General features: G+C 34.2%; 2 protein-coding genes and 1 non-coding gene across 4 annotated transcripts; 2 read left to right on the top strand and 1 right to left on the bottom strand.

Moving 5' to 3' along the window:
• Positions 1-242: 242 nt before the first annotated feature.
• Positions 243-14593, bottom strand: abhd6a (abhydrolase domain containing 6, acylglycerol lipase a). Its single transcript, XM_065240798.2, has 9 exons — positions 14381-14593; positions 13685-13804; positions 9652-9808; positions 8577-8690; positions 7666-7798; positions 5256-5413; positions 5108-5162; positions 4550-4650; positions 243-2474 (listed from the first exon to the last, which is right to left on the bottom strand). The coding sequence occupies exons 2-9, from the start codon at positions 13801-13803 to the stop codon at positions 2295-2297; spliced, it is 1017 nt and encodes a 338-aa protein (XP_065096870.1). The 5' UTR covers position 13804; positions 14381-14593; the 3' UTR covers positions 243-2294.
• Positions 14594-15326: 733 nt separating this feature from the next.
• trnas-uga (transfer RNA serine (anticodon UGA)) lies at positions 15327-15408 on the top strand. The gene has a single exon. It is a non-coding gene; the product is annotated as a tRNA-Ser (tRNA).
• Positions 15409-17433: 2025 nt separating this feature from the next.
• LOC135718684 (deoxyribonuclease gamma-like) lies at positions 17434-22692 on the top strand. 2 transcript variants are annotated; one of them, XM_065240801.2, is made up of 8 exons: positions 17434-17643; positions 17991-18079; positions 18257-18346; positions 18856-18968; positions 19056-19168; positions 20267-20424; positions 20859-20955; positions 22550-22692. In XM_065240801.2, exons 1-8 carry the CDS (start codon positions 17497-17499, stop codon positions 22610-22612), a joined length of 870 nt encoding a protein of 289 aa, XP_065096873.1. In that variant the 5' UTR covers positions 17434-17496; the 3' UTR covers positions 22613-22692. The 2 variants fall into 2 exon arrangements, with proteins under 2 accessions (XP_065096873.1, XP_065096871.1); XM_065240799.2 differs by having other exon boundaries at positions 17437-17643; positions 18254-18346.
• Positions 22693-23157: the final 465 nt, after the last annotated feature.

The raw sequence follows: 23157 nt of genomic DNA, 5'->3' as shown, positions 1-23157 counted from the left end.
GACATCAGTTCAAAATAAAATGACTCTGTTTTTTGTGTGTATTAATTGCACCTAAACATTTCATTGACATAAATATGCTTTAAGATATCGTTTTCATCACTTAGTTTATTGACCACTATAGTAAAACTCATGAAAAAGTTGTTTGCATTAACTCCAAAACACTTTTGCAAAATATAATTCATAAGTCCATACAATACAGAAAAGAAAAAGATGCAATCTTTCTTTCATGTGATGATGAGATGTATGTAATTTGTAGTATGTAACACCATTAATATTGTTCTTAAAATACATTAAACTATGACATGAAATATAAAATGACATTTAAGCTATCTCACAATCTAGAAAGCCACATTTTTGGGGCATCTTAAGCACATTTGAAGGAATAGTTCACGCAAAAATTAAATTTCTTTTGTAATTCAGTTACCCTCATGCCATCCCAGATGTAAATTCTTTATCTATCTATATGTTTATGACTTTCTCTATTCAGTTCAACACCAATAATTTCATATTAAAATGCCATCATGTTATCTTCTCACAGGGCTTAACATGGTGAAGCTCCAATATTAAACTATTTAAAATAATCCAAATGACTTCAATTTTACCTGACATGAAACAATATGCTTAAATCAAAACAAACATATCATTGCTATATTCAAATATGGTGGCACGCTGATAACTTCAAACCTCTTTGATTCACTCTTTAAAAAAAAGGTACACAAAGGTATAAAAGTTGTCACTAGGGAAGTACCATTTAAAAAATACAGTTTTGTAACTAAAAGGTGCATATTGGTACCTCAAAGGTACACATCTGTAAAAAAAAATGGTAAATGGTAATTTTTTTAAAAAAGTTGCCTGCCAGCATTTTTTGTGATTTTGACAAAAGTTTCACAAAATGTCTTCCAGGAAAATTTCTAAAAATATATAAACATAAAAATATATCAAATGAAAGATCAGATTCTCTGCTTTCAATCAAACAAACAAACAAAATGGGGAAAAAATTGCTTCATCATATCTTTATTTTTTCTCTGTTTATAAAGTCTTAAAGGTGCAGTGTGTAATTTTTAGAAGGATCTCTTGAAAGAAATGCAAGATAATATACAAAACTAAATTATCAGTGGTGTATAAAGACCTGTTAAAATGAACCGTTATGTTTTTATAACCTTAGAATGAGACGTTTTTATCTACATACACCGAGGGTCCCCTTACATGGAAGTCGCCATTTTGTGCCGCCATGTTTCTACAGAAGCCCTTAACGTACAAACCTTTTTACTAAGTTGTCTCCGACGATGAAATGTTTGTCTGGTGGTGGCTATCGTTTAGCTTCTTTATGCATTTCAAAAGCAAGGGTTGGGCAGTTGACTGAGCCGTTGGTTGCAATTTGCCACCTCACCACTAGATGCCGCAAAAATTTACACACTGCACCTTTAAATATGGGTATTTTTCTTCAAAAAAAAAAAAAAAATTCTTAGCAAAAAGCTTAAATAATTGCATTTTTGTGAAGGAATTTTGTTAGAGATCAGATTCAGAACAATTATCAAAACATACACAGAGTTTAAAATTAATAAATAACGTTTTGGCTTCAGTTTTTGGGTAAGAGCGACATCTAGTGGATGATCTCAGTTTTACAGACTACCATAAAAACTCATCAGGAACATGTTTTTCATACAAATGTTTTTTTCTTTATTGACGAGATAACTTGTGGGGAAATGAGTTAGGGACCTTTTTAAAATAAATACATCATCCCAGTGACAACATTTTTTTTTTTGCATGTGTCATGATAAAATATAATTTTTATTTTTGTATGACTATTCCTATAATTGTTTGATTCATTAGTTCTGAAACTGCCTATTATGCCCAAAAATGCCATCTAGGTATGGAGCTCACTAATCAAAAATCTTCTTCTTTAAATATAATAACTGCAGATGGGAAAAGGTTTATAATAATAAACACATGTGTATTTAAAATCCAGTTGTAGTATTTAAATCTAACATGAAATAACTACAGACTGCAGTGACACTGAAAAAACGACGTCGTTTTTCAGTGGTTGCTGTGGATCCCTGAGCATTCGCTACAAAAATACCTTTTACTGATTTTTTTACAATATTCAAAATGACATCCTGTTACTTTAAGACATCCAGTGCATGAACTGTATACAGGGTCACTCTGAGATTAAATGTCGTGGTACAAAATCACCAGATTAGCGCAGTAATCTCCATGTGAAATTTAACCAACAACCTACTGTAATTAGATCTTTAACTTAATCTCCAGCCCCATACATTATGTACAGTTCAGTCTTAGGAAAGTTTCTTTGTGCTGTTGTTTGCGTTGTGATTTGTGTTGATAAAGTCAGCAATGAGCTGGGCAGATTTTTTTGGTCGTTCCATCACCACTGTGTGCCCACAATTATCTAGAAGATGAACTTGACATCCAGGAACGGCCTCGGCGAGGACAGAAGCCCCAGACATGTCCAGAACCTGCGGTATAAATAATATATATATGTGAACCTGGACCACAAAATAAAAGTCATATCTGAGAGCTACAATTTTTTTTGTTTGTTATAATAGGACAATATTTGTCCAAGATACAATTATTTAAACATCTGGAATCTGAGAGTACAAAAAAATCTAAATATTGATAAAATCACCTTTAAAGTGAAGTCCTTAGCAACACATAATGATAAATACATTTTTTTATATATTTACTGTAGAAAATGTATTAAATATTTAAAAAATATTTATATAACATGATCTAACTTAATATCCTAATGATTTTTTGCATAAAAGAAACAATAATTTTCACACATACAATGTATTGTTGGCGATTACTATAAATATACCCGTGCGACTTATCACTGATTTGTTGTCCAGTGTCACATACAGTATGTGTTTATGTTTGTATTGGTCTATAAAATAAAGTCAAATCATTGTGAATCTTTCTTTTAAAAGAGGGCCATTTCTTTTTGGCAATGACAGGAAAAAACATCAAATTTCCCACGTATAAGTGCCACAAAGCAGACATTTAACTTATTCATCGCCAGCCATTTTTTGGAAAGTTGCCCACCACCATTTTTTGTGATTTTACCAAAGTTTCACAAAATGCCTTTTAGGACAATTTTCAAATGAAATGAAAGAACAGACCCTCTGCTTTCAAACAAACAATAAACAAACAAACAAACAAACAAACAAAGAAATAAACAAAACGGGAAACAAAATGTTTAATCTTCTATCTATATTTTTTCTCTGCTTATAAACTCTTAAATATGGATATTTTTCTTAAAAAAATAAAAAATTTTGAGCAAAAAGCTGAAATAATTGCATTTTGTGAAGAAACTTTGTAAGAGATCAGATTCAGAACGATTATCAAAACATACACAGAGTTTAAAGTTAGTAAATAATTGTTTTGCTTCAGTTTTTTATAAACTGGGTAAGTGTGCCATCTAGTGGATAATCACGGTAATACAGATTAACATAAAACCTCATCAGGAACTTTTTTAATGCAAATATTTTATCTTAATTGACGAACTCGTCAATGGCAGGAAAAGAGTTAAGGACTATTCACTTTCAGTACCCTAACTATAAACACATGTATGGCTTAATACTAACACTGGGATTGGATATATAAATGTGAAATTAAGTTTTAATGTGAAATGAGTTTTAATAAACATCAAAATGTTGCAATCAAAACCTGTTCTATTAAAGCCATGATATGTAAGATTTTTGTAAGAAAATATCCAAAAACCACTAGCACAGTATGATATATTTAATGCAGTTGTGTACTTGCATTTTCCCAAAAGTTCCCAAGGATTCGTAAATCCAAAGAAATTCCTGTCTCCCTTATAATTGTCACCATGAATATTTAGGCTTTTATACCAGCAAAATCTCATAAACTATTTATCATATATTGCCATTTAACTACATTCATCCTAAAATTACTGAGATGGCAATGTTGCCCAAACCTTTCCTGTATAGTAGACTGAACACAATAAATTCATGTATAGTTAACATCATGATAGTACATCTGGACATTAGCTCTTTCCCTAGTTATCTCGTCAATTAAGAGAAAACAGTTGGATAAAAAAAGTTTTCCTGATGAGGTTTTATGTTAATCTGTAAAACCGCGATTATCTACTAAATGGCACACATACCCAGTTATTTATAAAAAAAACTGAAGCAAAAACGTTATTTACTAATTTTAAACTCTTTCTATGTTTTGATAATCGTTCTGAATCTGATCTCTAACAAAAAATGCAATGATTTTAGCTTTTTGCTAAAAAATTTGTATTTAAAAAAAACCCATATTTAAGGGTTTATAAGCATAGAAAAAAATATAGATAGGATAGGATAAAACTTTTTCCCATTTGTTTGTTTGTTTGAAAGCAGAGGGTCTGTTCTTTCATTTGATATATTTGTATGTTTATATATTTTTAGAAGAAAATTTTTCCGGAAGGCATCTTGTGAAACTTTTGTGAAAATCACAAAAAATTCTGGTGGGAAACTTTTCAAAAAATGTCTGGCAAGGGAATGAGTTAATAAAGCTAAACAGGCAATACCTGGTCTTGTTTCCCCCAAATAACTTGTAGAGGAGCTGAGATGAGATGCATGTTCTCATGTAAAGCGTGTCTCGATTTCTCTCCAACAAGCTCCATAAAACCTGCAGAAAAAATCAAGACATCATGAGTTTTTAATAAAATTGTATTTTATGTCTACAAACATTGGGTCTCGTTCACTGAGCATGTGTACGCACAAATTTTTGCTTTTGGATGTTTTAACTAACAAATTATGATTTAACAAAAACTTTCACACTCAAATTTATTTTAAATGTATGAAAAAACGTAAGAACAACTTAGAGCACACGTATATAATAATCGTATATTTATAATAATATAGGGTTCTTTTTCCTTGTTCATGATTATTGCGTACGTGTGGTCTGTGTTCTTACGTTTTTGCAAACATTTAGAAAAAATTTTAGTATGAAAGTTTTTGTTGATTCATGATTTGTTAGTTAAAACGTCCAAATGCATATTTCATGAACAAATTCGTGCGTACGCATGCTTAGTGAATGAGACCCAATGATCCAATATTTTTGAGCAATCGAGTAAAGTACAAACACTCTCGGTAGAAGTTGTTGTTTGGAATACGGACGTCAAGCAGACCCTGAAGAATCTAGAAAAACAGAGAGGGAAACTTTACTTTACTTCTTGTTTAATTAAAAAACGTTGAGATTTATTGTCTTTAGAAAATGAAACGTTTATGCACCTGTTTAGGTATCTTGAAACGCACATACGAACATAACTTCAACATTTGTTCCATTTCTTCAGGTGTTGTGGGAATGAGAGGAATCTCATCTGGATCCGGATTGTCCTCCAGTTCCCTCAAACGCTGAATAAATGTACTCTCATTGGGATACTGAAGACCTGTGAACATCACAAATGTGCCTAAAACTTCAGATATGAGGTCACATCGAGATGCAAAAATGAGTGCTACTAACAATTGCACATTTTTATTGATCTTTACAAATATTTGTACCTTCTTTTAAGAGTACATTTATTTATTCAATATAAACAGACACACACACAATAGCACACACATACACACATATTAACACACAATAACAGACACACAATAACACACATACACACGCACATGCAATAACACACGATAACAAACACATACATCTGCACAAACAATAACACACATATTCACATTCAATAACACCCACACACATTCACACAATAACACACACATACACACACACACACACACACACACACACACACACACACACACAAAATAACACATACAATAACACACATATTCACACACAATAACACACATACGCAAATACAATAACACACAGGCACACACGCACACATACAATAACAAACATATTCACATACAAAAACACATACACACACGAACACATACAATAACACATATATTCACACACAATAACACACACATACGCACATACAATAACACACACACACAATAACACACACATTCACACACAATAAAACACATATACGCACATACAATAACACACACCCACACACATTCACATAATAACACACACATACGCATACAATAACACACACACACACACACACACACACACACACACACACACACACACACACACACACACAATAACACATACAATTACACACATATTCACACACAATAACACACATATTCACACACAATAACACACATAAGGACATACAATAACACACGCACAGATACAATAACACACACGCACACACAATAACACAAACACACATTCACAAAATAACACACACTTACACGTGCACATTCAATAACACACGATAACAAACACATACATCCGCACAAACAATAACACACATACAATAACACACATATTCACATACAATAACACACATTCACACAATAACACACACATTTGCATACAATAACACACACACACACACACACACACACACACACACACACACACACACACACAACAACACATACAATAACACACATATTCACACACAATAACACACATACGCACATACAATAAAACATAGGCACACACACACACACACACACACACACACACACACACACACACACACACACACACACACACACACACACACATACAATAACACACACGCACACACAATAACACACACACACACAATAACACACGCACACACATTCACACAATAACACACACATACACACGCACATTCAATAACACACAATAACAAACACATACATTTGCACAAACAATAACACAAATACAATAACACACATATTCACATATTCACATACAATAACACACACACGGACACATACAATAACTCACATATTCACACAAAATAACACACATGTGCACAAACACACACCCGCACACATTCACACAATAACACACATTCGCACATACAATAACACACACACACACACACACACACACACACACACACACACACACACACACACACAATAACACCTACAATAACACACATATTCACACACAATAACACACATACGCACATTCAATAACACACACGCACACACAATAACACACCAAACACATTCATACAATAACACACACGTACACATGCACATTCAATAACACACAATAACAAACACATACATCCGCACAAACAATAGCACACACACAATAACAGACATATTCACATACAATAACACACACACATGCGCGCACACATACAATAACTCAAATATTCACACAAAATAACACACATGTGCACAAACACACCCACCCACGTGCACACACATTCACACAATAACACACATGCATACACACAATAACACACAAGCACACACACACACACACACACCTACACACGCACACACAATAACACACGCACACACATTCACACAATAACACACACATACACATGCACATTCAATAACACACAATAACAAACACATACATCCGCACAAACAATAACACACATATTCACATACAATAACACAAACACACACGCACACAAACAATAACTAACATATTCACACAAAATAACACACATGTGCACAAACACACACCCGCACACATTCACACAACAACACACATTTGCACATACAATAACACACACACACACTAACACACACATTCACACACAATAACATCTGCTAAAAGTGTAGACATTGACACACATGGAGATCTCACCAGCTGGACAGATGAGAGTGACACTGCGGAGATCAGAGGGGTGACGTGCAGCATAAACACCAGCGATGCTTCCACCCATTGATGTACCAATCAGATGAAAAGGTTTTCGGTTCAGCCCGATGCTCTTCACAAACTAATACAGAGAAAAACATACAGTTGTCAGTATCCCGATTGCTTAAATGATACGGCAATGGGCCATGAATGCAATCTCGGGTGACACAACATCTAAAATGAGCTGCAGATTGAGTTCCACATGAGTATGAGCCCTTTACATTTATTCAGGATTGAAAAAACAACCGTAGATCACTTTTTAAACTTGGGTCCCTTGAGAATACTTGGACCTGAATCAAACCTGATGTGGCAGCTAGAAACATCACAGCGCCCCCTTATGTGTGATTCAGTTTTTGCACTGTTACATTTTGAATTACTAAAACATAAGAGCCTGATAAAAAATACTTATTTACAAGAATACAACTTTTGAACTCTTCATATGCACTATAGTACAGGGATACAACTGGATCTTCATCATGCAATCTTCAAAATGCAATGTTTAGTAATATTCAAGTTCATCATTGTTCAATTTCATGAGATGAAAATCTAACGGTCTCATTTCAAGCTCTGAAGTAGATATAAAGTGCTCTGTGTTCGCAGAAGGACGTCTATTTTAAGAACAAGTCAGTGTTGTTTAAAGAAAGCTGATTAGCTCTGGGCCAAGATTTAAGAAAATCAAAACACAAGGGCTATTCACTGATCTCCAGATACTTTAGTCAGATCATTCTTGACGTGCCGAATAAATCCAGCGTGTCATCAAGAAAAACATACTGGTCTGAATAATGGAAAATTAGGTCAGTGGCCTCTGTGGTGCTTTCAAAATATTGCATCTGACCAATGAATGTGTAAAACAATCTCACCTGATTTATGCGTCTGACTTGACCCTCTATGGAATAATCCACGGCGCTGGTCCGACTGGTACCTTCATGACCCGGCATATCAACACAAACCAAGTGTAGATTTTTAGGGAGAAACTGCAAAACGAAGCACTCGTTTTACTCCATGGCCTGATTTATGTGTGTTCCTTAAAGGTGCAGTGTGTAATTTTCAGAAGGATATCTTGACAGAAATGCAAAATAATATACAAAACTATATTATTAGGGGTGTATAAAGACCTTTTTATTATGAACCGTTATGTTTTTATTAATATGAGACGTTTTTATCTACATACACAAAGGGTCCCCTTACGTGGAAGTCGCCATTTTGTGATGCAATGTTTCTACAGAAGCCCTTAACGGACAAACTTTTTTACTAAGTTGTCTCCGACAATGACATGTTTTTTTTTTTTGGGTGGCGGCTACCGTAGCGTCTCTATGCATTTCAAAAGCAAGGGATGAGCAGTGGACTGAGCCGTTGGTTGCAAATCTCAACCTCACCACTAGATGCTGCTAAAATTTACACACTGCACCTTTAAAGAGAGTTCACCCAAAAATAAAAATTCTGTCATCACTTACTCACTCTCATGTTGTTCTTTATAAATGTCTTTGTTCTGAAGAACACAAAGAAAGATATTTTGAGGAAACTTTGTAAACCGATCCAAGGCCCCATTGACTTCCATAGTATTCTTTATTCCTTCTATGGAAGTCAATGGGGCCTCTGATTGATTTGGTTACAAACATTCCTCAAAATATATTTTTTCATGTTCATCAAAACAAAGAAATTTATATAGTTTTTCATTTTTGGGTGTACTATCCCTTTAATATGTTTCTCCTGTGTTAATGTTAATCCATTGGTTAATGGTAATGTAACAGATTTATGTAACAATATTTGACAGTGAGATGATATAAGTGTTGAAATCTTCAGCCCACATGATTTGATGGCTGTTTTATGAAACTGCTGTTTGTTTTTGAGCATTCGACACGAATCTTTAATAGCACCAAAACAAAACATGTTGGAACTGAATTATGATGCATGGATGAAATAGCAGTTTCTTGCCTTGACTACAGGCAGCCACATGTCCTTATGAGCAGAGAAGCCGTGTAACATGAGAACAGACGGTCGTGCGCCTGGATTCCCTCTGTGAGTATAACAAAAGCGATATCCTTCACATTCGGCATAACCCATCTGCATACCCAATCGCCTGCGCCAATACCTGTCGAATGAAAGTATCAGAAACACACAACACATTTACCACACTGCTTGAGACTGCGGAACAAACATTTTGCTCAATAGAAACTAAACGGAAGTGAAAGACTGTTGTTGCGTAAGTTTTAACTGCTTAACTGTTTGTTTAAAGGCAGAATATGTAAGTTTTTGCATGAAAACATACAAAAATCACTAGCAGATTTGTTTCACGTGTATGCTTACATTATCCCAAATGTTTCAACAATTCAATGAATTCATTTTTTTTTTTTTACTTTCATTAATATTGTTTCAAATTCCATTTTATGTGTATAAATATGTACTTACAGATCTTTGATGTTTATATCCTATATTGTGTCTTTCAAGTCCTGAGTGCAAAGGGATGGGTGAGGGAAGGGGGGAGGGCCAGGGATAATAATAATTGTCTAATACTTTCTATTTCTACTTTCTACTCTGCGAAATGTTCTATATGCTTTGTCAAAACCAATAAACACTGAATTACAAAAAAAAATAAAGTAACAAGTAAAAAAAAAAAAACAATTCAATGAATTCACAGTTTTAAGAAGTGTTTCACCGTTTATACTCAGTTCCTGCTTTTCTTGCAAAAATTCATTCATAGATGTGGCACTGCACAGATCAATTTAAAAACAGTACTCTTTTAATAGTTTGATGCCATAAGGTGATCAATCAATGAAAAAGTAGAAGTTTACATGCAGAAGTATGTGAAATGCAGTAGTAACGTCTAGCATGCCACTTTGTTAGCAGTTGTAATGTAATGGTTCTAAAACTTTATTTCAATACATCATCCACAAACATGATTTGTGAGTCGTGTCAGATCGTGAAGACTACAACTCCCATCTTTCCATTCTTTTTAATAGCATCATAAAGCTATGGTCATTGTTGTTTTGCGACCTCTAGTGGCGGAAATTACATACTGTGCCTTTAAAGGATTAGTCCATTTTCTTAAAAAAAATCCAGATAATTTGTCATCCAAACTGTTGATTTCTTTCTTTGTTCAGTCGAGAAGAAATTATGTTATTTGAGGAAAACATTCCAGGATTTTTTTCATTTTAATGGACTTTAATGGACCCCAACACTTAACAGTTTTAATGCAGTTTAAAATTGCAGTTTCAAAGGACTCTAAACGATCCTAAACGAGGCATAAGGGTCTTATCTAGCGAAACGATTGTCATTTTTGGCAAGAAAAATTTAAAATATGCACTTTTAAAAATTTAAAATTTTAAACAATTGACGTGATGACATATGAGGTCACGCAGGACCGGAGATAGAGGAGAAGTTGTGGTTTCAAAGTGTATATTTTTAATTTTTCTTGTCAAAAATGACAATTGTTTCGCTAGATAAGACCCTTATGCCTCGTTTGAAATCGTTTAGTTTCCTTTGAAACTGCAATTTTAAACTGCATTAAAACTGTTAAGTGTTGGGGTCCATTAAAGTCCATTAAAATGAGAAAAATCCTGGAATGTTTTCCTCAAAAAACATAATTTCTTCTCGACTGAACAAAGAAAGACATCAACATTTTGGATGACATGGTGGTGAGTAAATTATCTGGATTTTTAAAATAAATTGACTAATCCTTTAAGTGTCCTGTCCTCTTTATAATTAAAGTTTTAAAGTAGTCATTGACAGCCGTTGACTTTTTTTTCAAGGACGCACGATGCGAAGCTCGTCACGACATGTATTTAGCCCATCATGTGTGTGGCTCGTCATGTCAAAATATGTGTTTGGCATGTTGTGTAAGCATATATGCATCATGCACATTATGCTGCAGACGCTTCAAAGGGGTTTATGATAATAGAGACCCTCACGTTTGTCAGATACTCGCTTAAATTAAAGTATTTTGTGAACATGAGCGTCTCTTTTATCATAAACTCTTTTGACATGTGTGCAGCAGGAACATATTTTGACAAGATGCATGATGCATGGTTCACATGATGCAACAAACACATATTTTGACATTAACTAAATAAATGTCATTTTTATTAGGTTTCCTTATTAGTACTTTTATTTTCCTGTTTATATAGTCACACCTCTTTTATTTATCCACAGTGCACACTGTCTGTATAAATGTCTATGTCAGCTAAATCTATATAAAGCTTTCTATAAAAGATACATCTCTCCAATAAGCCAAATGATTTGAGGCATCATCATTTTTATTCCTGTAGCACAATACATGTCAAAATTGAACACTTAGCATTGGGAGGCTGTTTAAATCTTCAACCATTGAGAACACCAAGTAATAGTGATGGTTGCCTTAGGTAACAGTATGTCAGAAAACAGTTCTTCTCATAAATAGACACTGACACGCTGTCTAACCAAAGCCAAATGATGGCTTTAATGGTACAGTTTGACTCTGAGATATGACACTAACCAAAGTCTATCAGATAACTTGCGTAAGATTGTTCGGATATAAGCAAAAAACTTAAGATTGCATGTAGCAGAACAATGAACAAAAACTGATTCTAGATTCTAGAATAGGATGTACTATTTAAAGCAAATGTTTTACTATGCTGATACGAAATATTTAACACATTGGTTTACAGTAAGTTTGCCCTGTATGCTGATTCACCCTTCACCTAGTTACTTTTCACATAGGGGCAATCTTCTGCCTTCATCACTGATAACACAAAACAGTTGCTATAGATGTAAGCATAAATTTGCTTGAAACTACTGCTTACAAATCAAAGACAATCTTAATAACATTTACAATAATTCAAACTGCTTTTGTGACCTAGGCTTAAACTAATGTATGTACGGTAGTACACTTAAGGAAGTGTGTATTTTTTGCATTTATGCATTTTGCAGACACCTTTATCCAAAGCAACTTACAGTGCATACATCTCTATTCATATATTTGTCTGCATTTATTTAATTGTATTTATGATCTTTTTCCCCTTTATTTACACCCACCCAATGGCTGGATATTTGCTCAACCAGTTGTTTTAAGTTTGAAGTATGGGAATGGTTTGTTTGACTGTTTAAATCATGTTTGAAAACAGTTGTGTTAGCTAAGAAAATAGACCTGAAGGAACTGAAATAACCCCTATAACTAGATAAACTTTACTTCTCCGAAACAGTAGGGGCCGATGACTTCTTTTTCGAGGGTTCACGAAGTGAATCTCGTCACAACATGTATGTTGCCCGTCGTGTGTGGTTCGTCATTTCAAAATATGTGTAAACTTATGCGCATCATGCGTTTTGTCAAAATAAGTGCCTGCTGCACACGCGCCTGAAGGGTTTATGATAAAAATGACCTTCGCATTTGTCAGATACTCGCTTAAACTCATGTGTTATCAGAGTTTAGTGTTAAGTTAGTGTCTAGTGCGAGTATTTTTGGAACGTGAGTGTCTCTATCATAAACCGTTTCGACCTGTGTTCAGCAGGCACATATTTTGACAAGACGCATGATGCACATGGTTCACATGATGCAACAAACACATATTCTGGCATGACATCAACACACATGACACCTTGTACACATATTTTGAATTTGTGACTTTGGAAGAGAAGTCACCGGCCGCCATTGCTCTGAACACTATGACCCTCAAAAAAGCTTAGTATTATTTTTAAGCTTCGGTTTAAAGCTTGTGGCAAAGAAATGACAAATAAGCTTAGTCTTGTGGTTTAGGTCATGTGTTTTGTTTAACTGTAACTGACTGCGTAAGATTTTAAAATATCACAGTGTGAATGATGGTGTAAAAGATGGTGCTTTAAACAGCAAAACTGTATTTAAAAAAAATGTTGAAATGCTGAAATTCCCCAAAGTGTGTAAACTAGGTCATGAGCACTGTCTGTACCAATGAAGACTAATAAACTCTGGACATGGTGAAATTAAATGAAAGCATCTTGGGATCTTTCCAGCACTCACCAGTGATAGACTTTAATAAGAGCGGCAGGCCACAGAAATAAAGAGGCTACAAATGCCAGTATGGGTATCGCCAGCGTCCCTCCAGCAATAACAAACATATTCAGCATGTCCAAATCCATCCTGCAAATCAAAGTAAAATTATTAAAACAACCCTGCTATAATTGACCTCTATTACCTATGGATAAACGTTCAAATCATCATCATTGATTTTTGTTTTCAAGAAACTAGACTTATTACATCACAAATGCTTACAGATAAGTTGGAAAAAGTAAATAAGAAGAATTAAACGACAGAAGGTCTGTAAGGGAAAACAAAAGCAAATATCTCTCCATATAGCTATAAACAACTAATACACACATAATATCTGATACATATACAATATAATAGTCAACACCGCAGTTAGTATACACACAAACTGTCAATATCAATGCAATTTAGATATTGCATGCGCATGACTTTCAATAATAAGAAACACTCCATTCTAATTCACTTTTTACATTAATACTTTTGACATTACTATATTGTTACATTAGCATCTTCCTGTTGTTACACTGTAACAGATCAGATCAGCATTAATCCTTTGATCATATGAATGCACTGGAAAGACATTGACGCGCGCACGATTATATAATATTAATATATGCTATTTATGTATGCTATATGTGTAAAATCTATATATCTTATTAACAATCATACCTTAAAATGAGAGCTGTGTGTTATGGAAGATGCTGTATGTGAATGTCCAGAAATGTCGATCAACCCGCAGTCATCTCGCTTTCTGATACGCGGCGCTGCGCAACGCGTTCACTGGTGCGCGTTCACGGCGTTCTGAACAGGGAAGTGCGCTGCACTTAAAGGAGAATACAGTCAGGAAATAATGTTTTGTCGATTAAAATGGTTAGAGACATCTGTCAGGTGCACAGCTGGCCTTAAAATAATATAACTGAGTGGAGACTGTGACATGTTTCTTATGAAATAAACTTTTTTTCCTCAAGGGGGCGCAAGATTGCTCAAAATGTCATGGCGTTTTAAAGACCTTTTGGATATATTTCTTTGTACACCCTGAAGTGCAACATTTTAAATGTATTATTTAAAAATGGTTATATTTAGTAATTTTAGTATTTTTGAAAACATTTAGATCACGTTTAACTGTCTTTATCATATACAGCGCTGAGAATAGTAACGTGAACCACGTGTCACGTCGTTTGCGTTTGTGGATATGATTTATTACAAAAAGCCAGCGATATGCTTTAATATATCTAAATTTCAAATACCCAGTAAAGAGTTGCAACTTCTAATTTATTATATAACTTATCGTAACTTAACCAAACAGAGATAACGTTGAGGCCACTTCTTATGACAATTTTAGATTATGATAAACACCATTCTTATCTGCCATTATTTCTACATGACACGCGCGCTTTAATTAAAGGGGAATATACACTGGAAAATAAGTTTGTGCCGATTAAAATTAGTTATAGCATGTATTACAAAATGAACTATAGGTTCTTTTTTTACAAAATTATAGACGTCTTTTAGTTGAAAGTGTGGGAAGTAATAGCTGTTGCTAGGAATAACCCTATTTGAATACGTAAAGACGTACTGTATACGTAAAAGTGAATACGTAAAAGTGTCACGCGCAGCTGCGATGGCCGAGTGGTTAAGGCGTTGGACTTGAAATCCAATGGGGTCTCCCCGCGCAGGTTCGAACCCTGCTCGCAGCGAACTCTTTGATTGAGTCAGAGATTCATCTTTAGATAATTTAAACTACATTCTGAACAGCTTTAGTACAGTAATCGCATAATATCACAACATATCCCCCTAAATATAAATTCATTTAAAAAGGTAATGTCAATGAAGTTACTCACAAGAACATGCAATGCTAATAATACAGCATTATAAATCATTTAAATACTGTACTTGTATTACATGTAAAACTTTTTTGGGTTAAGCGGACCAGTACAAAAACACAATGTGATTACAATGGCTTTTGTTTAAAAATATGTTAACTTATTTTCTCTTATACGTTAATTTAGGTTACATTTATGTTGAAAACTGTTTTAGCTCCGTTTTTAAGTACACTTCATGATGCTTGGAGAAAAACAACACACAGTCCCTTTAGGGAAGTTGCACCACTAGGGGGCCATGAAAGCATGTTTGCAACACCTCCGGAGGTTGTGGCTTGATGGATACAGCTACAGCCAAAATCTTGCCATAAATATAAGATTTTGCCCGTAGCTTTATTCAAGCTAGCAAGGCAGATATCTCTAAAATCACGTGCTACAGTCACATTGAACAACAAATTTAACTGTATTTAGATTCTTAACTCATTGCCCGCCAGCGTTTTGCAGCCTTTGTTTGTGATTTTCACAAAATGCCTTCCAGAAAGTTTTCTTCTATAAATATATAAACATACAATATGTCAAATGAAAGAATATAAACTCTGCTTTCAAACAAACAAACAAACAAATCAACAAATAACAGAACAACGTTTCATCCTATATTCATTTGTTCTCTTTTTATCACCTCTCAAATATGGGTAGGTTTCTTCAAATTTTTAGCAAAAAGCTGAAGTGATCAAAATAATCAAATCCTACACAGAGTTTTTACTGTTTTTGAATTAGTTGCTTCAGTTTTTTTTATAAGTTGGTTAAGAGTGCCACCTAGTGTATAGTAGCAGAATTATAAATTACCGTAAAACCTCGTCAGAAAAGCGTCATTGGCAGGAACAAGTTTTCTTTTAATTGACGAGATAACTTGTCAATGGCGGGGAAAGAGTTAAGCTCAAATTGCGCTAAAACAAGGTCGTTTTTCATTCCGAACAGTGTTGCCAAATGTACGATAATTATCGTATTTATACCATAATTTTGACCTTTGTACAATCAATTATAAAAAAGTCCCACAATGTATGATAATTTCCACATTTTGTGACACTTTAAATGGTCATTGCAATCACTTATTGATCTATCTGTTGATCCTACGTCTACAATCATAATTGTGAGGAGAATGCATGTAACGCATGCCTTCTATCTCTTGGTTTCGGCTAGAAGGGATACCAATATGGCCAAAATCTCACAAGATGTTGGGTTTGGGATAGGATAAAAACAGCACTCATTCTGCGAGATTTCGTAATTTTGGCACTTGCTGTTTCCCTTCATGCCACAACTCCATGTCTTCTCAGCCAATCAACGTTGAGAATGACTCTCTTTCTTTTCTTCCAGTTGTTTTGACTCTCCGACTAAGGTACACTTAGTCATTTATTTACTGGGAAAATCTACATGCTATCAAAAGTTGTTTGTCTAGATAAAATAGCTGTATTCTGCACATTTGACTTGTGTCTGATAATTTTCTTCCAAATACCATAATTTTGAGGTTCTGGTACGATACTTGGACATTTCCAATCTGGCAACACTGATTCCGAAGGCTGCAGAATCAGATTTCGCTATGGGCTGGCAATCGGCCTCTTTCTCTATATAAATACTGTATGTAAATACTATACATTAAAATGTACTCCTGCTTAACAAGGGTCATAAATAAAGAGTTTTTATATGTCATTCAAATTCATGTAGTATTTTAATTTTAATAAAAACCAGGGGGTCTGGGACCACCCAAGCCCCCCTCAGAATACAAGCAAAAAATCATTGACAGATGTGTCATTGATCACATTGTTCTCAGGCGGTTTGTGTTTTTACAGTTCATATAATGGGATTGTGTGTCACAGAGTGCATTAGTAGGCGTTACCATCAGAAAAACACAGGAAACAGAGAGATATAACAGAGGGAAAGTTAATGTTTTGATTGTCACTGATTCTCATGATTTCATCCAGAATGGTGCTGGCTGTTTTCTTTGTGCTGCTGAGCCTCACAGGAGCTCAGAGTCTGAAGATCTGCTCCTTCAACATTAAATCCTTTGGAGAGAACAAAGTCTCTAATCCGGATGTGCTGGACATCATATTGCAGGTGAGACTTTTAAAAGCTTACATTTTTTATTTGCATGCTAATGAATGCAACATTAATGCGATTTCAAATATATTTCATAGTTTACTCTATTGTGTTTTACTTATGTTGGAATGCTTAACATGCATCATATGGTTAAATAACATAAATATACATTAACATGAATGAATACATGATTACCCACAATCCCACTCCTTAAACTGTGACACTGATAAATGACAAACAAGATCAAATAGATGTTACGATACGTTCAGTTCTTTATTTGTTGCAAAAGAGTATCAAACTAAATATACACTGATGCAGTTCTCAAGACAAACAAATAATGTGATATAATTACTGTAACACTGCAGAGCATCATTCGCTGTGACCTCATGCTTGTACTGGAGATTAAAGATGCTAAGGGAAAAGCTTTTGATCAACTCATGACTAACTTAAACAGGTAAATATACCTCTTACTAGCAACTAATGTATAGCTACTAATGTATCAGCTGTCATAACAATAAATATTTCACTAAATAAAGTAAAAAGATAAATCTTTGCAAAAAGTAATTGGATACAAAAAAGCAAATGCAAATGCATTTTTATTATTGGTGAATACTAACGTGTTACACAGCAGGTACCAGACACAAACAGATGAATTTAGTTACGTCCTGAGTGAGAGGCTGGGAAGGAAATCATATAAGGAGCAATATGCTTTTATTTACAGGTATGTGTGTAACTCATTAATAAATATAATCATAATTCACTGTTATTGTAATTATTGTTATATTATAGCATTTACCGTGTGTTATACCACGGGTCTGTTGAATGCTGTATTCTGATTGGCTGAGAAATGTTCCGTGGGTATGCATTAATTTTTGATAACCGCACACCTAACTTGTCAAATGTCTTAAAAATAGGCAGCAGAGCAATGTTTGTGGTAACCGTGGTATAAGAGGAATGATTGACTCCGGTCCTTTGAATTATTTGAAAATAATGCACACCCGCGGTGTAACGGCACTTCTCTTCGCGACATGCCGCATTGCACCTTGGGTGTGCATTATTTTTTTATAATTCAATGGCCCGTCGTCAATTATTCCTTACATATTCTGCTACATAAAAATGCACCATACTTGTGCATTGCAAAATGCACCATACCTACATTGTAGGTAATAAATATAAAAGTAACGAATAATGAGGCTATAATAACAGTTTCCATTAAACCCATGATGTCAGACAGAAGATGGTGTCTGTCAAATCCATCTATCAATATCCTGACAAACAAACTGGAGATGAAGACGTTTTTGCTCGAGAGCCATTCGTGGTTTGGTTTTCAACTCCCAAAACAGGTGAGAAAAAATTATTTATATGATTAAGCATTATGAGCGTGCCTCCCAAGGACACGAGGACTGATGGGTTTCTGTGTCTTATAACAGAAATCAAGGATTTTGTCATCATCCCTATTCATACTGTCCCAGAGAACGCTGTGAAAGAAATCGATGAATTGTATGATGTACATGAAAACGTCTCACAAATGTGGCAGTCGGAGGTAAGAGTTTGATATTTGACTTCATGTCTGTCTGTTCTTATTAACTTACTGATATTAAAAAACACATACTTGCACTGCAAAAAATTATTTTCAAGAAGAAAAAAAAATGTGTATTTTTTTGTCTTGTTTTCATTCTTAAATTAAGTTTCTTTTTCTTGATGAGCAAAACGACCCAAGAAAATAAGTCTAGTTTTTAGACCAAAAATATCAAATTTAAGTGATTTTGTGCATAAAACAAGCAAAAACATTTGCCAATGGGGTAAGCAAATTTTTCTTGAATTTTTTTTTATTTAGTGTTTAAGAAAAATTTTCAATTTTTTTTTTGCTTACCCCTTTGGCAGATTTTTTTGCTTTTTTATCCACAAAATCACTTAAATTTGATATTTTTGGTCTAAAAACTAGACTTATTTTCTTGTGTAGTTTTGCTCATCAAGAAAAGCATCTTAATTTAAAAAAATTTAGATATTTTTATAGAAAACAAGACAAAAATACTAAGAATTAGTTTTCTTGAAAATCATTTTTTGCAGTGTGCATATATACCCTTAGTGTGTTATAAGAAAAATTGGTAACACTTAAGTATGGGGAACACTTGTTGATTATTAACTATGACTTTTAATTTACTGCTAATTAATAGCTAGTAAGGTAGTTGTTGTTGTTGTAGAGGTTAGGTTTAGGTATTGGATTGGGTTACGGGATGTACAATATGGTCATGCAGAACAAGGCATTAATATGTCCTTTATATCAGCCAATATGTAACCAGAAACCAGTTAAAAGTGAGAGTTGGTCCCTATACTAAAGTGTTACCGAAAAATCAAATATAACATTTTTGATCACTACATAAGGTAATTCTCATACCTTCTGTATAAAAAAACCTAATACTTATGATAAAGAATTAAAGGTGCATCCAAATTTTACACTATTAGTCTACAGTACATATAGTTTATCAAATGATTATATTAGGCACACCTGAGTCTAGATCAAGTGAAAGTGATCCTCACACCTGGCCTTCTCTTCACCTGGTTTGACCCACAAAGCGTCTGTGGTTTCTTAAGAGTTCCTGTTTCTTGATTCAGTTTCTATCTGCTCTAATTTTGCCAGAATTTCATCATAATGGGGGATTTCAATGCTGCCTGCGGTTATGTACCTAAAAAACAGTGGGTGAACATCCGTCTGCGCTCAGACGCTCAGTTTGTGTGGCTTACTGGTGACAAACTGGATACATCTGTGAGGGCGTCTACCAAATGTGCTTATGACAGGTTAGAAACTCTTTAAGAACAGACATTATTACAGTACAGATCTAGATGTTCTATTCTCTGGATCAACAACAACAACATTCCTATGAACCAGATTTTTAGCAGTGCTCCTGTAGCTCAATTGGAGCATTGGAGCATCACAAAAGTTATGGGTTTGATCCCTAGAAAATGCTGCAATGCACTTTCATTCCCTTTGGATAGAAGCATCAACCAAATACATGAATGTAAAGATTCGGATCAGGTGCACAGACATGTTTTTGTTTGAGAGAAATGTTGAACCAACAAAAGATGTTAATTCAGAAACACGCTCTAGTTAGCTTAAAAATGGACATCTTGGGGTAGCTTAGTGGTTAAAGATTCATGCTTGTAATGAATCACTTGATGTTTGTGTCCTAATGTCTTGATTCATCTGATAGTTGTCATGTTTCTGTTTACAGGATCGTCCTCCATGGAAAGAAGATGATTGAGGCTGTAAATCCAAAATCTGTGGAGGTTTTTAACTTCAAAGACGAATTTGGACTTACTGAGGAGCAAGTAAATATAAAGCTATAAACTTTTTTCTTTTTTTGTGAAAGTTGTGAAAATAATATTTCATGAGTTTTTTATTTAAAAGGACACTCCGCTTTTGTGAAAATAGGCTAATTTTCCAGCTTTCCGAGTGTTAAACGTTTGAATTTTACAGGTTTGGAATCCATTCAGCTGATCTCAGGGTCTGGCGGTACCACTTTTAGCAAAGCTTAGCACAATCCATTGAATCTGATTAGACCAATAGCATTACGCTAAAAAATAACTAAAGAGTTTTGATATTTTTCCTATTTAAAACTTGACTCTTCTGTAGTTACATTAAGTACCAAAACCAACGGAAAATGAAAAGAAGTGATTTTCTAGGCACATATGGCTATGAACTATACTCTAATTTTGGCGTAATAATCAAGGACTTTGCTGCCGTAACATGGCTGCAGGAGGCGCAATGATATTACTGTACGCAGTGCCCGAAAATAGTCCCCTGTCATTGAAAGAAACCAAGGGGATTTCGGGTGCTGTGTAATATCATTGCGCATCCTGCAGCCATGTTACAGCGGCAATGTCCTTGAGGGAGGATTGCAAAAACTCTCTGCTTATTTTTTAGCACGATGCTAATGGTCTAATCAGATTCAATGGATTATCCTAAGCTATGCTAAAAGTGATACTGCCAAACCCGGAGATCGGCTGAATGGATTCCAAAACTGTAAAAATCATGTTTCACTATAGGGGAGCTGGAAAAGAGCATATTTTCAAAAAAAGTGGAGATGAAATAATGCTCCCTAGCTATCACTGGGAAAGTACCCTTCATAAAAGTCCTAATACGTAGCATTTAGGTACAAATATGCATATATTTGGTACTAATTTGTACCTTTGAGGTACTAACGTGAACTCTTTTTAAAGCAAAGCTGTACATTTTTTAAAGGGTACCACCCAATTAGCACTGATAAAAAATATTTTTAAGAAAAAAATTCTACATCTTAGTATTTTTGTCTTGTTTTCAGTAAAAATATCGAAACATTCTTAATTAAGATGCTTTTTCTTGATGAACAAAACGACCCAAGAAAATAAGTCTAGTTTTTAGACCAAAAATATCAAATTTAAGTGATTTTGTGCATAAAACAAGCAAAAAAATCTGCCAATGGGGTAAGCTAATTTTTCTTGAATTTAGTGTTTAAGAAAAATTTTCATGATTTTTTTGCTTATCCCAGTGGCAGATTTTTTGCTCGGTTTATGCACGAAATCACTTAAATTTGATCTTTTTGGTCTAAAAACTATTTTCTTGCGTCGTTTTGCTCATCAAGAAAAAGTATCTTAATTTAAGAGTTTTTAGATCTTTTAACTGAAAACAAGAAAAAAATACTAAGACATTTTTTCTTGAAAATAATTTTTTGCAGTGAAAGGACAATTTTTTTCTCAGTTTAAAGGTTAAATTTTCTCTTCTTGCATGTCAAAAAAAAATCGATGTTTTGTGAAAATTATCTTTAGAAAATTTAAATTCAGTTCATTTTCTTGGGCCATATTTGACATTGTGATAAACAAGTTCAGCAATCTTCTATCAACCCATGAGAAATATTAACAACTTGTTTCATTTGTATTTCATCAGGCTTTGGCTGTAAGTGACCACTTTCCTCTCTGCATTACTGTAAATCCAGCAGAAAGAAGATAAATCATCTATTTTTTTTATCTTACACTTTTACTGAAGCTCTGCTCAGTTATACGACTGATCAACTTAACAACTTGAAAACAATAAATCAGTGATCCATTCAGTAAACAGAATTTTATTAAGGATATTTTTGTAGAGACGAGCACAATGTTTCATTGAAAGGTGGTACAGATCTTCCTGTACTAGTTAATTATGAACCAGACACCCAAGAGTGTTTACTGGTTGCTATGAGACAGTAAGGGTTAGTTACCAGCTCATTTCTTTCGCTACTGTACTATATCTGTTTCTCTCCTTTAATTAACTCTATATAATAACTTTGTATTGTATCTGACATGTATCTGCTCCTGTATAGCTCAATGGTAGAGCAACGCAAAAGGTCATGGGTTCAAACCCAGGGAATGCAAATACTGATTGAAAAAAATGTATACGTTGTAATGCACTGTAAGTCAAAACATTTTGCCAAATGCATAAATGTAACCAAAAAGTTTTCATTCATTGCCATTAAACATTTAGGATTTACTTCATTTAAATAAATGATTTACTGTGTC

The sequence above is a fragment of the Paramisgurnus dabryanus genome, chromosome 14 (assembly GCF_030506205.2).
Source record: "Paramisgurnus dabryanus chromosome 14, PD_genome_1.1, whole genome shotgun sequence".
Classification (NCBI taxonomy): Eukaryota; Metazoa; Chordata; class Actinopteri; order Cypriniformes; family Cobitidae; genus Paramisgurnus; species Paramisgurnus dabryanus.
Note: the sequence above shows the minus strand (reverse complement) of the source record. Positions and strands in the feature narration are given on the sequence as shown.